The sequence below is a fragment of the Rattus norvegicus genome, chromosome 13 (assembly GCF_036323735.1).
Source record: "Rattus norvegicus strain BN/NHsdMcwi chromosome 13, GRCr8, whole genome shotgun sequence".
NCBI lineage: Eukaryota > Metazoa > Chordata > Mammalia > Rodentia > Muridae > Rattus > Rattus norvegicus.
In genome coordinates, this window is record NC_086031.1 from 27,184,210 (window position 1) to 27,202,731 (window position 18,522).

General features: G+C 36.4%; 1 protein-coding gene across 3 annotated transcripts in view; it reads left to right on the plus strand.

Moving 5' to 3' along the window:
• The first annotated feature begins 2,013 nt into the window (after positions 1-2,013).
• Positions 2,014-18,522, plus strand: part of Cdh7 (cadherin 7) — a 149,854-nt gene continuing 133,345 nt past the window's right edge. Inside the window, exons 1-2 of one of the 3 annotated variants that reach the window (XM_017598763.3) lie at positions 2,014-3,484; positions 13,177-13,582. In XM_017598763.3, the coding sequence (XP_017454252.1) occupies positions 13,373-13,582 (210 nt within the window). In that variant the 5' untranslated portion in view covers positions 2,014-3,484; positions 13,177-13,372. 3 annotated transcript variants of the gene reach the window in all.

Sequence of the window (18,522 nt, forward strand, 5' to 3'; positions counted from 1 at the left end):
CAGTTCCTTAAGTCGTCAGATGGAAGTTTCTTTTAGTCTCTGTTTTATCATTCTCATCTGTTACCTTTCCTCTCTAGAATGTACTATGTGTCCAAATGAAGTTACACCTTCCTCTGGAATGAGATGCTAGGTGAACAGCTTTTGGAGAACACAATAGCCAAGACCAATACTCTGGCTGACTGAACACATTGACCCCTTTTACAACTGTTATACCGATTCTGTTTGAAGGCTTCTTTACTTCTGTAAGGAAACCAGGTAAAATGAAAATGTCTGTTTTAGGATACAACCCAAACTTATAATTAATCTTTATGTGCAAATTCAAGGTGTGTGTGGGGGGTGGAAAGCTAAAAGTCTCACAATTTTTATAAACATTTTTATTCGTATTGTTATTTGTGTAAGAAAGAGGATCTGGCCTCATGGTTAGCCTTGGTTATATAGAAAGTTCGAATTTCAAAGCTAGACTGGACCATCTCTCAGAAAAGTAAATAGAAAACTTGGTACTGTGAATGCAATGACGGCAAGTCAGTGTCCTTTTCTGGTTGAATGACTCAGGCACACAGCAACATTCAGTTAGCTTAGTGTGCTCCTAATTAAATGTCTGGATGAATACAGACATTGGTTACAAAAACATTTATTACAGGATCCAAACTTCCTTCATATTTTCCTCCAAATGAATCCTGGTCTTTACCTTTTTGGTAGTTTTCAGTCCAGAAGGGCTATAAGAAGAGTTAGTGCCCCAGAAGGCAGTTCATTACACAAAAATTGAGAAGAAGGGCACAACATTGCAGATTGTATGCCAGGAGCAAGGAAGACTTAGGATTTGAGCCTTACAAAGAACTGGAACTATATGCCAGTGTTTAAGGTGTACATATCTGTTTCCCTGGCCATAGAGAAGCATAGTCCTGGGGAAATCAACATACGATCTAAGAAAAAAAAACAAGGGCATTTTCCAAAGCCCTTTTAGTTTTGGTATAGCAATAGAAAGTAAAGAAGCAGCAGAATTACTGGGAGTTCAAAGAGACTAGATTACTAAAATAAAATTTAAGATTTTACAGTATGTATTTCTTGTTTATATTTGAGACAAGGTGTTTCTGTGTAGCCGAAATATCTTTGATTTCATGATTCTCCTATCTTAGTCACTTGAATGCAGTCCATTTTAAATACTGGGCAGAGGGGGAGGGGAATGGAAGTTAAAAGTTCAGAACAGACTAAATTGGACGAAGAACAAGAGCGATCTACTGAAGGAGAAATCAAGGAATCAGAGTCTGCAGGCAAGCCTGTGCTCTGATTGTGGAGTGGGTTGAGTAGGTAGAAGGAGGAGTCCATTACCACAACGGGTAGAATGAAAAGCAAGAAACAACACACAGATCTGTTCACCTCTCATCTCCATGATCAAACACCAAGTCACCAGGTTAAATCAAGCACCCAAAAGAGGAAAACAAAGCGAGTTCCATGCAGATGGCTGAGTGCATTGTGAATAAAAGCACAGTTGCTCTCTCCTTCCCCTCTTGCTGGCCTCCAGAAGCTCCTAGATTCCACCCTGCGTGGAAATCACACCTCTCGGAAGTTTTGCGTTAAAGAGTACAGCAGGGGAGGACATTTGCTGCAAGTAAAGAAAGAAAAAGTAGGGCAGTCCGAGGAGAACGAAAGGGCAAAACTATCAAGCAATAAAATTGTAAGTTCTGGTTAGTTTTATGACTGCCTTGGTGCCTCAAGAGCTTAATTGATAAAAGCTTCTTCGACAGGGGAGGGCAAAGGGTTGAAAGTAATTCCTCAAAACTCCCCTATTTTCTTGTTTAAGATGCAAATACTTTGGTGGTGGAAAGAATGGGGGGGGGGGGGACTTGAGCCCCTCACATTTTCAACTGTCTTTATTTCTCTGCAAAGGAATCCATCTGCACTGATTAGTCAGCCAGGAGCTGGCGGAGGAGAGAGAGAGAGAGAGAGAGAGAGAGAGAGAGAGAGAGAGAGAGAGAGAGAGAGAGAGAGAGAGAGAGAGAGAGAGAGAGAGAGAGAGAGAGGAAGGAGAGAGTGTGCGCGCGTGTGGCGCGCGCGCAAGCCTTATAAGCGGCTCCCTCTTGGTAATCTTAGCCAAGAACCCTTCTTGTTTCTCCAGCAGGTCCAGAAGTCTCAGTAGCTTCTCAGACAAGGTGCTGTCAGTGGTAAACGCGGGGATCTGCATCACCCTCTAACGCTCACTCCCAAATCGGCCCCCGCGCGCCCTCTCCCAATCACCCGGGCTCGCCCTCCCGCCCTCTCTGGGGACGCGCGCTTTGGTAGGCTCCGGACTTGGTACCCAAGACTATTGTGCAGAGGATTAGCGTGTGTGGGGGATGGGGGTGGAGAGTGGGGGTGGGGAGTGAGGAGTAATGATGGCCTTTTTAGTCTCTGCCAAGAGCGGGACCCTAGCATTCAATGACCCCCAGGGTCCCCGTGCCCAGCGGAGTGTGTTGTAATTGGAAGAAGAGCAGGCTGCGGCGGGCTGAGCAGGTGCTGGTCTGCTGCCTCTGTGTCTGCCCCGCGCCCATAGCTGGATCCCGTGGATCCCCCCAGCCCCCAACTCCCTTGCCAAGTGCGTATTCTTTTAAATGCAAACGCCATGGTTTCAGATGTCTGACGCCGCCGGCAGGGTAGCCAGGCCCCAGGTGAGTGTGTGTGCCTGGTTTGGGTCTGGGGAGGTCGCCCTCGCAGATGCGCGCCCTTGCTGCGCACCGCGGGGAGCCGGAAAGATAAGTGAGCAAAGAGCGGGAGGGCGGGGGGGGGGCGGTATCCGTGCGGAGTTTCCTGTGGCGTTCCCAAGTTACTGCGTGCTGTGATGAGACCTGCTTCTGCCTGGCAGGACAGGCGTGAGGACTGAGTACTCCCGGGCTCGGCCGGGAAACCAATGTTGACAGACACCAGGTGCAACGCCAGGGAAGTAGTCAGGGCGAGAGTGAATCCCAATCTCAGCCCACTCCAGACGCGGTGTTTACACTCGCCATCTGCACCACGGTCCTCAAAGAGGTACCCAGCGGACCCTTCCCTGGACCTTGGACTGATGCAGGCACAACGCGGAGCAGACTGTGCCTCCGCTTTTTGCAGAGGTCTGAGGCTGGAAGGAGGTGTGTGCCTTGTGTATACAGGAGCAGGAATCCTTTGAACCATCTGCCCTAGACCTTTTTGGCTTTCTGTGAATGTGGAACTCAAGTAAGGTTGCTCTTTTTCCCCCACTAGTAATTAGCATTCCGTTGGTCAGGTGCATCTTCAGGGTTTGCCTCTATTTCACCTCTTGGTACCTTTGTTGTGAGCTGGGAAAAGGGCATCCTGCTTCTTTGGAATGCATGTTGGACTTGGACATCTTCGTGGATTCACTTGGCAAAGGGCTAGTTGCTGGTATTCAGCCTTCCAGCCTTCCAGCGTGGATTAATACAAAAGGACCTTTGCTTTGAATGGCTTCACGTTTTAGATAATTAACCCTTCGGATTTCTTAGATATCATAGTTCAGGTAAGTAAAGATTACCAAAATGAATTAATTCTGAACTGGAAAAATCATAAGCTATTAGGGGTAAAAATTGTAGATTTAGAATGTCAAGACTGGAAATTTGCATACTAATCCATTAATATTTGTAAAGCACCTCTTATTTTGCAAGAGATACTTTAAGTCATGTATTAAAATCAATATTTATAAAAATAAGACTTACCCTCCACAATGTCAGTGCCTAGCAGGTGTTTTTTGTTTTTTGTTTTTTGTTTTTTCTACAAAGGTGGATAAACAGAACTTTAATCTCTCTTTACGGAGAGTAAAGATTAATTTCAGCATATTGAAAATGCAAATTGACAATATTTGTTGTTAAAGATAGATTGCCAGCGCAAAAAAAAAATGCATTTTCAGAGTACTGCTGTAGTAGTAAGCGTTGTTAAAGGGAAGTTTGTGTAGATGCCTGGTCAGCAAAATCTAAGTAGTTTTGAGTCTCTCTAAAGAGAAGTTGTTATGGGGAAGGAAGAACTAAGAGTAATTCCAACTGCAGCTTCCAGAAACCCACTGGAACAGCTTGTTTTCTAAAGAACTGGACAGACATCTGGTTGACCCAAATGTTTTTCTTGTTATTCTATGTGGAAGAGAAATGAATGCAAATGGTTTTCTTTGTTTTTAGGGGCTATTTTGAAAAGCATAGAGTAACTGCAAAAGTGTAGGGTGCTAGTCTGGCCAGCAACTTTAAGGCAATCTTCCTTGTGTACTCTTGTCAGTGGCTAAGTGGAAGCTGTGAGGCAGCATCTAGTTTTCGTAGATTTATCTGAGTAAGCTTGCTGAGATTTTGTGTGTGGAAAGAGAAATGAAGCAAGCAGCACAGCCTACCACACTTCTAGAAGCTATTGTAGTTTGCAGTGTTCCTAAAAGGGCACTGTGCACTCTCAGAGGGCGGTATCACTGTAATTAAGGACTGTGATAAGTCATTAGAATTGTGTTAACTGTAAGTTGACAAATGCACGATTCTTCCTAAGTCTACTTTTACTGATTTAATGACAGAGAGTTGTTCTCTTTCTTATGCCAGTTGTTACATTAGTGAAACTTACCCTTGAATTGACTCTGGGTTTTAGCATCCAATAGGGAGAGAGGGTGGAGAACGTATTTGTTGGCCACTGTTCAGTCTTTTTTGGTCTGAAAAATCAAACCACTGTCTCTTCTCAGGCATCATTTCTTGCCAACATTCCTATTATTCAGTATTTTGGTTTCTAAATAGCATCAAGGATCTAAACTTCTCAGACTATATGTGGATATCAAGAAAAGAAAAGAGAAAAGAAAAAGAAAATGAATACATTTATGTGTTAAGTTAAATACTTTTCCAGATCTTTCAGAAAAGTGCAGTTAACTACTAAATTCATAACTTGTTTTCTGTTGTACATATTATTGCTGAGTGATTCCAGTCTTCCTGAGTTTTTTAAGGTTTTACTTATAAAATTTATTGCTTCAACAGCTTGCATTACATCACAGTGCTCTTTCTTGGATGAAAAGGGAAATAGAAAATGTTTTTTACTTCATTAGAAGGTTTCAAAGACATATATATCTTAAATTGAGAATTTTAGAAACTTCTAGAATAGCCATAATGCATGAGTTAATTTCAAAGGGACAGAACAGAAATGCAAGTGTTTCCTCCGTGAATAAAGCAGTCTGACTTTTCTTGCTGTGGTGGTAAAGGGGAACTGAGGACAAACCATGTGACAGAGTCCTGTGTGACCATCTCCCTATCCTCTAACAAGCAGAGGATATCTAGCTGTGACCAACAGTACAACAGTGCCTCCTCTGGGAATTTGTTGGTTCTGCAGAGAACCCCTTGATCGCTGTCCCCTCCCCCACCTTGTCCTTCTGCAAGACTCCTTAGTGACATAGTTTCCAGGGCCATTTAATATGCAGATGTCTACCCATACATTTTCTATAGTAATATAGATTTTTCATTCTTGTAAATTTTATTTCATGTTATTTTGTAAAGTATTTATTGAAACATGAAGCCTTTCATGGAAGTCATGTAAATCACACCTGACAGAAAAGTGTAATACAAGGGCAAATTAAAAATTAAAACTGGAAAAGCTAAAATTCCTTATAAGAATGAAATATAAAGAGATAGTCCTGGAAGTACAATACTTCCATTTAGTTAATATATAAATAATTCAGGAGGGCTGTGCTTTGTTACTCTGTTTACCTTTCAATTTGTACAGGCTTCTCTCCTTCAATATAAACCCTGTATCTTTTTCCTGTTTATTTCTTTCTCTCAAGATAGAGGTTGTTTCTGTTTCAGTGCAATTAAGTATATAATCCACTTAGGGAAGTTTTTCTTTTATGTTTGATAGCCAGATGTACACTAAAGGCTATGTGATTAATTTCTAGGGCCCCTGACTCTATACTTAAGCCGGTTACCAGTAGGAGATTGTGGTGTGTGGTTTAATGTTGTGTAGCCTATGGAGCTAATGGATTTCATCATGGTCTCATTATGTGAGGAATCTCAAATCACAGAAATTCCCAAGGCTCACTAATTGAAAGTAAATTATATACATACATACAAACACACACACACACACACACACACACACACACACATATACACACACACACACACACACACACACACACACACAAAGTACATAGGAGGAGTTTCATCAATATTAAACTCACAGAGTGTCATGTTAAATAGCATTCAAATTCAGCCTAATGCACAACCGTGTATTATCCTGCTAAAAACTGTAGATGGTAAGATTAAATCTAGAATGATAATAATAGCAGACATCTTTAAAAGTTAGGATTTATAGTTACAACCCATAAACTACAACTGGCGTACTAGTTATTTTCACAATCAAAATGGTTCTATTTATTCATTTTATATTCTAAAATACTGCTCTAAATTGATGTCCTATTTCTAAAATTCTCAATGGAATGTTGTTCAGTTTTTCAGTAGAAACGGATAACTTCTTAGTGTTCTTAGTTTTTGATAATCAAGTTATTTTAGTAGTGAAAATGTAATCTCATTTTTGGATATTGTTCACTGTCTGTTTTTTTTTAATACAGTGAAAGTTTCTAGAAAATAGTTTCCTTAACCATTAACTGTCATTCCCAACTTCCTGTTTTTCTGAGTTGCTATCAAAATGATTTCTTATGTCAAATATTACAAGTTAAGTTTAAAAAGAGCTTTGAATATGATTACATAATTCTTGCTCATGAAAATGATTGGAACTTCTGAAAATTGAACGTAAAAAGACTCATTAACTTAACTAAATAATTCTTAGCAAACATTTAAAAGTACTCCCTACATCTATTGTCGCAAATACAAAAGAATGGATCTTTGTGACCTTGCACATTGAGTGAGAATTCTATAGAATTCATTTCTGTGGCTTATGCTTCTTATCTGTGTCTTTACCAATATATTCCAATATCAGGAACAGTATATTTGTGAGTTCTTCATGGTTTTCTCTTGCATGAACTCTCGGTATATCTGGAGTGTTTTATTCTTCGTATCGAACCGATATTGTCTTAGACTGTTTCATAGATATTGCCCTTATTAGCTTGTCTAAAGACACAGATGGAATTGAAAAGTGGCTGATACTATGAAAGTCTTCTTGTCTCAGTCATCTCTCAAAGGCAGAATTCTGACACTTGACCACCCATGAGTTGAAAATTATTAGAATGCCTGATTTTATTTTAAAATATATTGAATGTTTCTCCGTTATAAAGAAAAGCAATAATGAGAATGTGATATCCATTATGCAAAGCAACTAGATATCCCTCAATGCAAATTCCTCCTGGAGCTTAAACTACACCACTTTCTTCTAAGGATTATCTGCAAAGGAACTGTCTTCTCTCTCAGACTTAGCCAAAGAACCAGCAGTGAAAGATTGTTCTAATGCATCGTGATTCTGCACAGTACCTGCTAACTACTTCTCTTGTTGCATTTCTACTTTTAAGCAAGTGTGTTGGTTGTCTTTCATGAGAATTGATTTAAAATGTTCTGCTTGTCAAAGTGTAGTGAAGTTTTACAGTAATCTTGAACATGACAGTTTCTTCCCAATACAGCAAGAACCTAATGATTTTCACTTGATATTATTGTTACAACCATTATTTTGTGTATTGTCATGCATTAATTATAAGACAACAAAATAGGCAAAGGATTAGTAGTCAGATTCTGCAGTGTTTGTCAGGCAACCATTCTGGACTGTGGTTCTCATTGTCTGTTTCAATAACTGCATTATCAGCCTTCAAATAGCATGTCCTATCATTATTCTTAAAAAATAAAAAAGAAACTATTATGAATTTTACAGTATTATGCTCTCTTTCTTAAAATCAATATTAACTGTTGTAATTAAGTTGTGTGCTAGTATGAGATTCACCAAATATATCTTAAAGCAGTTTCAGGACTATGCTTGATGCAGACTCCAAAGATCATCAGTTCTTCCTTGCGTAGGGTTCAGTGAATTGTGGAAGCAAAGGATCTCACATTATAATAAAATACTGCTTATTTACAGCAGACTTCAATAAACATATTCCAATAACTGCATAACCTAAGCTACTAACTTTTTTCATACTATTGACAGGCGCACATCTCATCTATTTCTGTAGAACATTTAGCACAATGTGCTTTTCTGAAAACATAGTACTGCACATCTACATTGCCTGTTAAATGATCTTTTAATTGCTGTTCATATGTATTTTTCTCCCAAAGTGCCTGTATATAAGGTAGGATAACCTTGATAGCTTGCCTCAGTCTCCCATGTGCTGGAAGACTAAGGAGCATATCAGTACATTCTTAGGTATGCTTAAAAACTGTTAAGTTATCTGTTAATGTGCAGGATCTTAGTAGGAACTGCTTTACATGGCCTCTCATGTTCATGTTGTGCTAAATTTTATTTGGATGGTGCAGATAGGCAATTTGCATTTTTGATGATTGACAATTGATATGCTGAAGCATAAAACCTTTTACTCCTTTTGAGTAAACAAAACATTGCTTCTAAACAAAACATTTGGTTAACAGCATGACAAGCACTTGTTTATTTTTTAAAAGTGGTTTTACATAAATTTCAAGAAAGGAACAAAGTCAAGAAAAGTTGTAAAAATGAACTCGTTTTGATTAAACAGTGTTCTCTAATGAATTTGAATATCTAATAAATAACCCCTATAATAATTCTTGGCGACTTATGCGAAATTAAAGATTGCACTGAAATAGTTGCTGCCAAGGTTATTTTAGTTTAAATAACTGGTGTTGATTGGCTGATGCTCACCATTTCCCATCTTCTCTTTACTTCATTGCATTTGACATTTCCTTTCCAAGGCTCTGATGACCCGATTGTTTAATACGTACAGTATGCTGATTATCACTACTAGTCATAATGATATTTCATATAAACCACTTCAGAAAAAGTAAAAATTTTATAAATAAAATATAAGCCTATACTCTAAAGTATAATAGCAAGCAAAGATATCTTTTAAATCTTTCAATATTTTTCCTTCTGTTTCACAGTGAGATCAGTCTTACCACTTGTTTATAGTCCCCTTGTAAACATTTTTCTTTTGAACTCATTTACTCCTCTTCTCACATATAAGAAGTTTATATATTTATATATATATATGTATATATATTTGCAGTTACAATGCTGCAAATCTGAATTTCTTCTATACATGACCACGATCTGGAGAAATTTATGGTTTACCTTTTAAACCATAAAGATTGTGTATACTTTTACTAAGCCATCAGTTGTCCACATCTCCATAGAGTTGACTTCTTCCGTTAGTTATTCCACAAGGGCAGACAGCCTAGCCTAGAACATGGCCACTTAAGCTTCTGCTTATCTTTGACTTAAGTATGTTTGCTGATGTGTGTTTGTGAAACTCAGATATGTGAGAAGGCCACAGGGAAAATGAGGAATTATGGAAAACCTAGGGCTAAATGTATTGTTCTTGGTTTGAGACACAAATAGGGGATGATATTGGGCTTGTTATGAAATGCTGATATATGTAATTTGTTCTGCTTAAAATCAGTCACATGCATAAATTGTTCTTTGGTACCATTACACACACAACACACACACACACACACACACAAACACACACACACACACACACACACACACACACACACACACATATATATATTAGGGTGCATATTCCTTGCGTAGTCAACTACTACTAAAAGTATTGGTTAATATGCCATGAATACACCAAGTTCAGATCAGAAGTATGAAGATACTATTTTCTGATTTTCAAGTAATTCTTGAAAGGGCATTACTATTTCCATCACACAACAGAATTCCACTCTTTAATCTTGTACACAAAGCCAACTGAAGTATCCTGGTGTAATACTTCAGAAATCAAAGAAAAATGCAGATACTTTGTTTAACAAATAATCCAAATTCTGCAATAAAATATGTTAGATTTATTACAAAATTATATTCATTAATATGATAGAGATGCCAAATAATTCATATATTGTTGGTTAATATTCCACAGTGGAGATGAAATATATTGGAATGCAGACATTCTCTAAAGACTTTTTCTACCCTGTTCTAGGCTCCAGGCCTATAAAGTACATGCATCTGTTAGTCAAGGTTAGTTCTTAAGCCAACTTCTTTCAAAACCCTCTATTTAAATGAGAGAGCACACAATTATTAGGTATCTTCCCTTTGTTGATATTATCTCAAGAGTCATAATGTGTTCAGCAATATTCCTCTTTGTTCTAGTTGCTATAATCAATCTACAATGTTTTTAAACAGGCAAGAAAGAGTCTTCAAGAAGCAATAAGAGTAAATTGAACAGACCTTGTTGCAGAGTTCATTGTGCTTCACAAGCAGACCAAGAGCTTCCATTGCAATCTCATTTCTTTGTAAACTTCTCAAGCTCTTGTCTTTAATTATTAGCAATAAGTTTCTCATCACAGGTTTAAAATAATTGACTCATGTAATTCTTAAAAGTCTAAAAGTAAGAATTGGGAAAAGTATCCGAGGCTATATAATGATATTTATTTTAGGCTTTTCATTTTGTACATAGAAAGAATAAAATTTGAGAGGAATCCAAAGTTATACAACAAAATCACAGTGATCTCACCCTATTAGTATTTTGGCTTCATTCTCCATCATCAGGGGATACCCTCATACCATTAAAGGAAGTGAACATAAATCAACTGCAATTTCAATCCAGTGTTTGGTTTGCCAAAAGTGTCTTTTGGAAATAGAGTACAATCCCCTCCCCCACCCCTACCCCGCCCCAGCAAGTACTGTAGGGCCTAATGTCCATGTGACTGTGTTTGATTCATGAGTACATAGTTCCTTGCCATTGAATCTGCCTACTTATAATGTTTACCTTTAGGGTAAAAAGTATCTCAATAGATTGACTATTGGTAACCTTGGAATAGAAAAATTAACATCAGTTCACTAATCATCTTTAATTTCCAGATAATGATTTCAACACAAAAAAAATTTTCTGTAACAATAACCGTATTGGCCACATTTAATCACGTTTATACATGCCAAGGTCCTTTCTTAGCATTTTATAACTTGCCAGGAGGATACTATTGCTACTGTAATTGTTACTGTGACAGGCTAAGGTGTGTGACACTGAATCTAGGAGATTTCTGCCTTTCTTGTAACTTTCCTCATCCAAGATCATGGAGCTTAGAATCACAATCTCATATTTATTTGAATGGGAACATGCATATGCTTGGCCGGTATTATTTGGACTAAACCCCCAACCATTTTTTTGATTTCAAAAATAAATTCCTGTTTATTTCCTTTAAAAGTTGGATATATTTTTACACTGAAACAATGCCTTAAAGATGCTCATGTATAACCTATTCTATATAATTCAATTCTAGTTTTTCATCTTTTAAAGGTATTTATTAAAAGAATACAAAGTAGAGAAGCTGGAACTCTTCTTTGTTCTGTTTTCATCTGACTATGACCAAAACATCACTCCTGGTGCCCAAAAATGCAGTTGGTGGCTTGGTGTAGGAAAGGCAGACCTTGTTTTACTTTTGATTCGCCACTCTTATTGCACCCATTTGTTTGCACGACTCTTAGGTCTTACCCACTATTTTCGAGCACACATTAGATCACAGAGTAGTTTTAATCTACTCAGCTACAGATAGCCTTCCTATCTGTGGTTTTTGTATCTTAATTCACCTGCCTCTCTGTCCCATTCTGGTCTTCATTTCACTTTGCCATTAGTAACTGGTTTGGGGATCTTTAATTCACAGCAGGCTATAGGCAGTAAAAGTTTATTAGAATTATCTCCTTCTCATGGGTAGCAGCTAACATTATTTACTAAATAGTGAATCACTCTGAACTGCACTCTGGATCTGAACTTTATAGAGATATGTTTTAAAGCAATATAATAATATTCACAGGACTAAAGGTTACTAGGATTTCTTACTTTCTTCCATGATGCAAACTGATTTATATATCCTCAAGAAAATTACATAGTCCTATGCTCACTTTTTTCTTCTTTGTATCCTTTTTTCTGAAAATTTTAACTGTTCAAGTATTTATCTGTTGATTAGCCAGTGTGTTTTGTTACATAGTACATTATTACAAAATGAAAAATAAAATAAAATATAAGGATAATTCTTTTTCTTCTTTAATAAGTAGAGAACGTTTGACTTTATGTTATTGATATTATTATCTACTCTACATACACACACACACATACACACACACACACACACACACACACACAGAGGGGGGGGGAAGATTCATCCTTTTGATGATTACTAATGGAAGGTAAAAAGTCCAACCTAGTGATTTATGTGAGAATTTTGTCATGAATTCTTATCCTTCTGTGCTTTGAGGTTGTATACAGGGTTTCTTTGTAACTGATTTTCTATACCTTTCATAACCAGGATGCTGTGCCTGCAGTAAATAGACACCTGAGTAAGGACTTTTCCCACACTGTCCCTGAACCACCATCTGGTTGCAAGCTTAAAATCAATAAGATTCTCAAATACAGTGCTTTTTTTTGCCTATCTATTGAACATTATGAGTCAGTTCTTCTACTACTTATAGAGTAAGACCCTATTATGTAAAAGTTTTATTGCAAAACATTTAATAAAGATTTATGGAATAGCAAGTGACTACAGTAAACTCATACACCAACCATGCTACAGTGCAAATGACAATAAGTTTGAATCTTAGAAGATGGAAATCACTGAGCTTTAAAGATGATCACAAACCAATCGGAACACATCAAACACATCCTCAGTCTCAGTCAACCAGTTGGTAGTGAATCACCTCATGCTTTATTTCTCCTTGCAGTTTCACTGGGGGGATTTAAAATACATAGCACATATCCATCTGCTAAACTCCCTGGTTTGAGACGGTTGCTTTTCACATCCTAAGACCAATGAATACAACTAACTGTAATTTTTTTTAAAGGCTAACTTTAAAATATCGTTTCACAATGATGTAGAATTAATGTAGAAAAAAATCATACCATACAATGTCCCTAGAAGATGAAAATTGTACTGTGAAATGAAGATAATTCTTCAAATGGCAGTAATTTTGTAATTTATAAATGTGGCTACTATTATTATAATTTTGTAAGTGTACATATTAATATTTTAATGTTTATACAAATACTCTTCATGGTAATTTAGTATTCTTCCTAACTGAAATCTTAGCAAGATTACATACTCTGATTTCTGACATAAGCTCTTGTCTCTGTTCTAGGAACTTATTACGCCATTCCTTGGCAAGTGCTCTCCAGCACTGGTGACCTCTTCCAGTCCAACACTCTGCAAATTATTATCTCTGGTCTCCCAGCTGACACACTGCCGGAGGCAAGAGCTACGAAGCCAACTAGAACTTTGCCTTTTCTCTTGTCAAGGTTTTTTTCTTACACAGGAAAAAGGAAGAAAAAAAAAAGATGAAGCTGGGCAAAGTGGAGCTGTGCCGTTTTCTACAGCTTATAGCTCTCTTCCTGTGTTTCTCTGGGATGAATCAAGCTGAGCTGCCAAGGTCCAGATCCAAGCCATACTTCCAGTTAGGAAGGTCCCGGACCAAGCGCAGCTGGGTTTGGAATCAGTTCTTCGTGCTGGAAGAATACATGGGTTCAGATCCCCTCTATGTAGGGAAGGTAGGGCATTTGGCCTTTTAAAATTGCAAATGGGTAGTGTAAATGTCTGTAGTTCACTGGAGAGCTGCTAACTTTTTCTTTGGTGATAAAAGAACAAAATTTTCCTCTCTGAAAGGATCTATAGTGCTTCTGTTATGTAAGGTTGGACAGTGAAGCCATAAGTTAAGGAGTGATGTTTCTTTTTAAAAGATCTTAGTGGCCTGATTTATCACTATCGAAACACGCTGCAAAGTCTTATTACCACAGTTAGAACAAGACGGCACAGTTTGAATGCAGTAATATGGTTCTTCCACCAGTTGATATTGAATGAATTTTGTCTGTAAAATATTGGAACAGGATGAGTTTCATTATAACATTTCCATGCATATATATTATGAATTTTGACCATATTCAAAGCCATGCCTAATACCCCCAGGAAAACCCCTCCTCCATTTTAGACTGCCATGCTTCCCCTTGCCAACTAATCTACTATCTGATCTCATCATTTTTGTTTATTTTAGTTGTTTATTGTTTAATGATGCAGTATGTTTCATCTGGGTTTCTTATAAGAAACTGTGGGAATGATAGAGTTACTTCTAGGAGTGTTCTCAACTTCCGGTGTCTATGCCATGGATGACAACATCGGCTCCTCTAACAGCCAACTTTACAGTTGAGTCCCTAGTGGGTCGTTTTGGATGCTGTGTAAACATACCCAAATCAATTATGCTTACCATTACAAACTGCAACATGAAATTTTCATACCTTATGGATTCACTTATTAGAAGTCCAAATCCAGGTTCTTAATTATTTTTTTCAAAGAACTGGATTTATTGATTGTTTGTTTTTGGGTTTTTTTGAATTATTTTTGTGTTTTTCCTTTTTCTTTTGAAAATACCCTTTTGTAACATAAGAGTATGAATAAAATTCAGTTTGAGACATTACTAGGCAAATGATAAGCAGTTCAAGGTGTATGTTTCTCTTGGTATGTGACAGGCAAATGGAAATTTTTTTCTTGTGTAAATAATTGGATAGGAAATGTTGTTCTATGTTACATGAGCAAGGACTGATGCTAACTCTTCCCTGACCTTATTCCCAGGCCATAGGCTTTTCAAAATGTTATATCCTAAGTCTCTTAGTTTAGTACTAGCAATGGGAAAAGGATCAGGAAGGACATTATGTAACTGTTTATTTCCCTTTCCCCTCAGCAGTTTTAAAGTGTCTCATAAAATGTAGCAGTGTTTCCAGGTATCTAGAAATAAGGATTTTTTTTTTATTTCAGAGATTAAAAAAAAGGAGATTGCATATTTGATATTGGCGATTTTTCAAATGAATAGGTTAAAATTTTGAAAAAAAATAATGAATAGCTACATTGTTATAGGTAAAATTTGGAGTATTTATTGTATTTTTTTAATATTTAGGACACAAATTGATTCTGTGTGGGAAAAGAAAGATATAAACTAGTTAAAGTGTCCAAGGACCAGGGACTTGCATTTTCCTAAAGTAAAATAACACATGTAAATACCAAGAAATGTAACATATATAGTTATTTTACAGTCATTATCTTATACAACTACCAAAATCATTTATATATGTGCCAAAATTTTACTCATTATATTTTAATTTGTTTCTTTGTAAAATAGTGATTTAGATTAAGTCACTAACCACAAAGAACTAATGTGAATTTAATCCCTATGACTCACATAGTCGAAAAAGAAACTAAGCCCTGAAAATTGTCCTCTGACTACTGTCCATGCATGCGTTTATCATATGGGCTCCTAATTATTAAAAAACACATTACAGACTTTTAAATATAACAATATTAATCATAATTCAAAAATTTGACTAAGAAAATATCATTTTTCATTATTTAACATATGGATTAAGCTTTCTTTAGTCTTTCCTTGATCATGACATTGAAATAATTCACAAACAGCATGTAGTACACATAAGTTTATTTCGTGACCATGTTCACAAGGTTTTAAGGACAAGAAAAAGTTTCCTATTAAGTTAATAATAACTGAGGTTGTTATGAACAAGTTGTGACTTTGAAATTCAATCAAATTATGAAATACTAAAATATTTCTCTTAACTTTCCATTTCATAATAATTCAGAATAGAAGTTACTAAATATTAATTTAAATTTACAAAAAATGTGTGCTTTAAGTTATTTACACTGAAATATGTATTAAGTTATTGAACAACATTGTGTTCACTTCCTATGGCAAATAGTATAATATCTAGATATTGCTGGGCTTGTCTTTAATCTTTTTTTTTTTTTCCGGAGCTGAGGACAAAACCCAGGGCCTTGTGCTTGTTAAGCAAGCACTCTACCACTGAGCTAAATCCCCAACCCCTCTTTAATCTTAATTAAGAAGTAGAAAAGGAGAATCATAAGTGTAAGAATTGAAGGCTAGCCTGGGCTACTTTGTATCCTGTATCACAGAAAAAGTGTGTATGTGTTTGCATGTGGGTGGCTGTGTGTGTGTGTGTGTGTGTGTGTGTGTGTGTGTATTTGTGTATTCGAGTGTCAGAAGTGAAGACATATATTATTGGACATTTAAGTAAGCCTGTGTGTTTTTTCTTGCACAATGTGAATTGAAAATTACCAATGGAAGTTTTTCCAATGAAGATAGAAAATGAGTTCATGAAACATGTCCCTGACTACAACACAAGAAGTAAAAGTAAAAATCTAATACTTGATTCCTTGATTGAATGAGTGATTTATATTCCAGGGCAAAAAAAAAAATTAGACCACATCGTAGTAATTTGTATTTTTTTGTAGAGCTTCAACACAGAAGATGAATGCTGTATATTTTGTAAAAATGAGCCAAAATTTGAATCTTTGGGGGATTAGTGATCTGAAGTAGCATAATAACAAATTATAAAAATAAAACACAAGCAACTTTAACATTATACACGTAAGGTTATATAATAATTTATGTATCTCCCTTTTTTGCTTAGTTAAGGCATGCAGTGACTATGGTCAGATGTGCTTGTAGGACAGAAAGCTAAATATTGCAGAGAGAGGTTTGGAGGATAAGTAGGCTGATGCTTATAAAGAAAGGCAAAGCAAAAATACTTTCCAAAGACATATGTCAAATTCTCTATCATGGTAAAGAGCTGGCCGCACACTTTATGAACGAAGAGTATAAACAAAATCTAGGTTTGTGGATATTTTAGAAGAAATTGAAGTGACTTTGATAAACATCTTGGCTTTAACGGGTCACATAATCTAGATACAGAGCACATCAGATTGACAATTTTTGTTGCTCTTTCTCCCAATTAATGTGGTTTATGTTATTTGAAGTAAATTGTCTTTTGCCCTTAAAGTTTTCTTACGATGCTTCTAAAATAGAAATACTGACATCTGCTGTTTATTTTTACCACTTAGCAAATGATATAAAATATTAGGCGAGCTACTGCGATGTCTCAGCTCTTAAGAACATATTTCCTGCATCCAACTAAGGCAGTTTACAAATTTCTAGTGCCGTGGTACTACATTCATGTGTACAAACCCCCACAAATATATATACATGCGCATAAGTTAAATTGTTTTTAAATAACTTTAAGTATTATTATTCTGGGTATTCAGTGTAATAATAATTTGATATTTTGCCTTTGTCACATAATATATAATAATAGAGTTATGGATACTCCATGTCAAATTCTTTATTAGTGATTCCCTACATGAACAAAGCTACTGATATATACATTGAATAACATTTGTACTTATTTTGAATGTTTACAATAACTGTCTATTTGAACTGAGCTAAGAAATGAAAAAATAATTTCTGTAATCTTTTTCAGAATTTCAAACTCTAAGGCTATGGTAATACCACAAGACTCCCACAGTTAATTCAATAACTGCATGGAAAATATGTTTGTCATTAAGATTCCCTGACTTGGCTAGACTGATTGGACAGCAAGCCCCAAAGATCCTTATATTTATAGCTATGTAGCCCTGGGATGGCAATTAGAATTCAGGTCCTAGTGGGCAAGGCAAGCGTTTTACTCTGTAGTTCCCAGGACTAGACTGATTTCAGATATGATTAAAGACCTTCATTGATACCTTTCCCTGCTTTTCATGATGGAAATTGAAAAATTAGTGATCCTAAATGCACATAGAGTTAAAGAAAAGTCAGTATTTTATAATGATTGAGTTCTGTTTAGTGTATGATTTCTTGTTAGTGGAAATGACGTGAGGGGCTTTTTGTTGTTCTTGTTGGACTGCATATCACAGTGGATTGCATGATTACATTGCTGCAGGTTTACAGCTCAGTCTTTTCCTCACCTCGGTACTTCTCACTTAACATGCCCTAACCACCTGACAAAAAAAATTGTCTACAAAAGCACCAAGATTCTGTTCCAGGTATTAAGTAGTTTTCATCTTTCCTAACTGTAATGGGCTGCCAGCCGATGGCTGCGCCCGAGGCCATTACTTTCTCAGAAATATGTGCTTCCTGCATCTCCCACAGTCTGCTTCCCTCATTGTTAACATCATTCTAGCCTTTTATGCTACTCCCCTTTCTTCTGTACTCATTCAGAGAGAATTTATTCCTATTGCCCAGTAGAAATCAAATACATAGAAATGTAGTATTCCTGACTCCCATTCCTTTAAATTGAAAGTGTTGGCGAAAATTCCCTACATGCTTCTTTCATTGCACACCAGCACATCCTTTTCCAAAAGCGTCTGTACCTTTCAACACCGTGACTGCGTTCATTGCTGCAGAAAACAAATTTTATTATGAAAATAAATTACATTAATGGGATGAATTCCAACTTATATTACTTCTAGATTTTGTTAGACACACAAAGGAGAATAACAAATTCAAAGTATTAATTACTTGGGAAAAGCATATCTTTGTAGTTGAATATATATTATCTTGATTCTAGCATAGGAAAAATAAATCAAAGAGAACTGTTCTCTAGAATATATATATATATATATATATATATATATT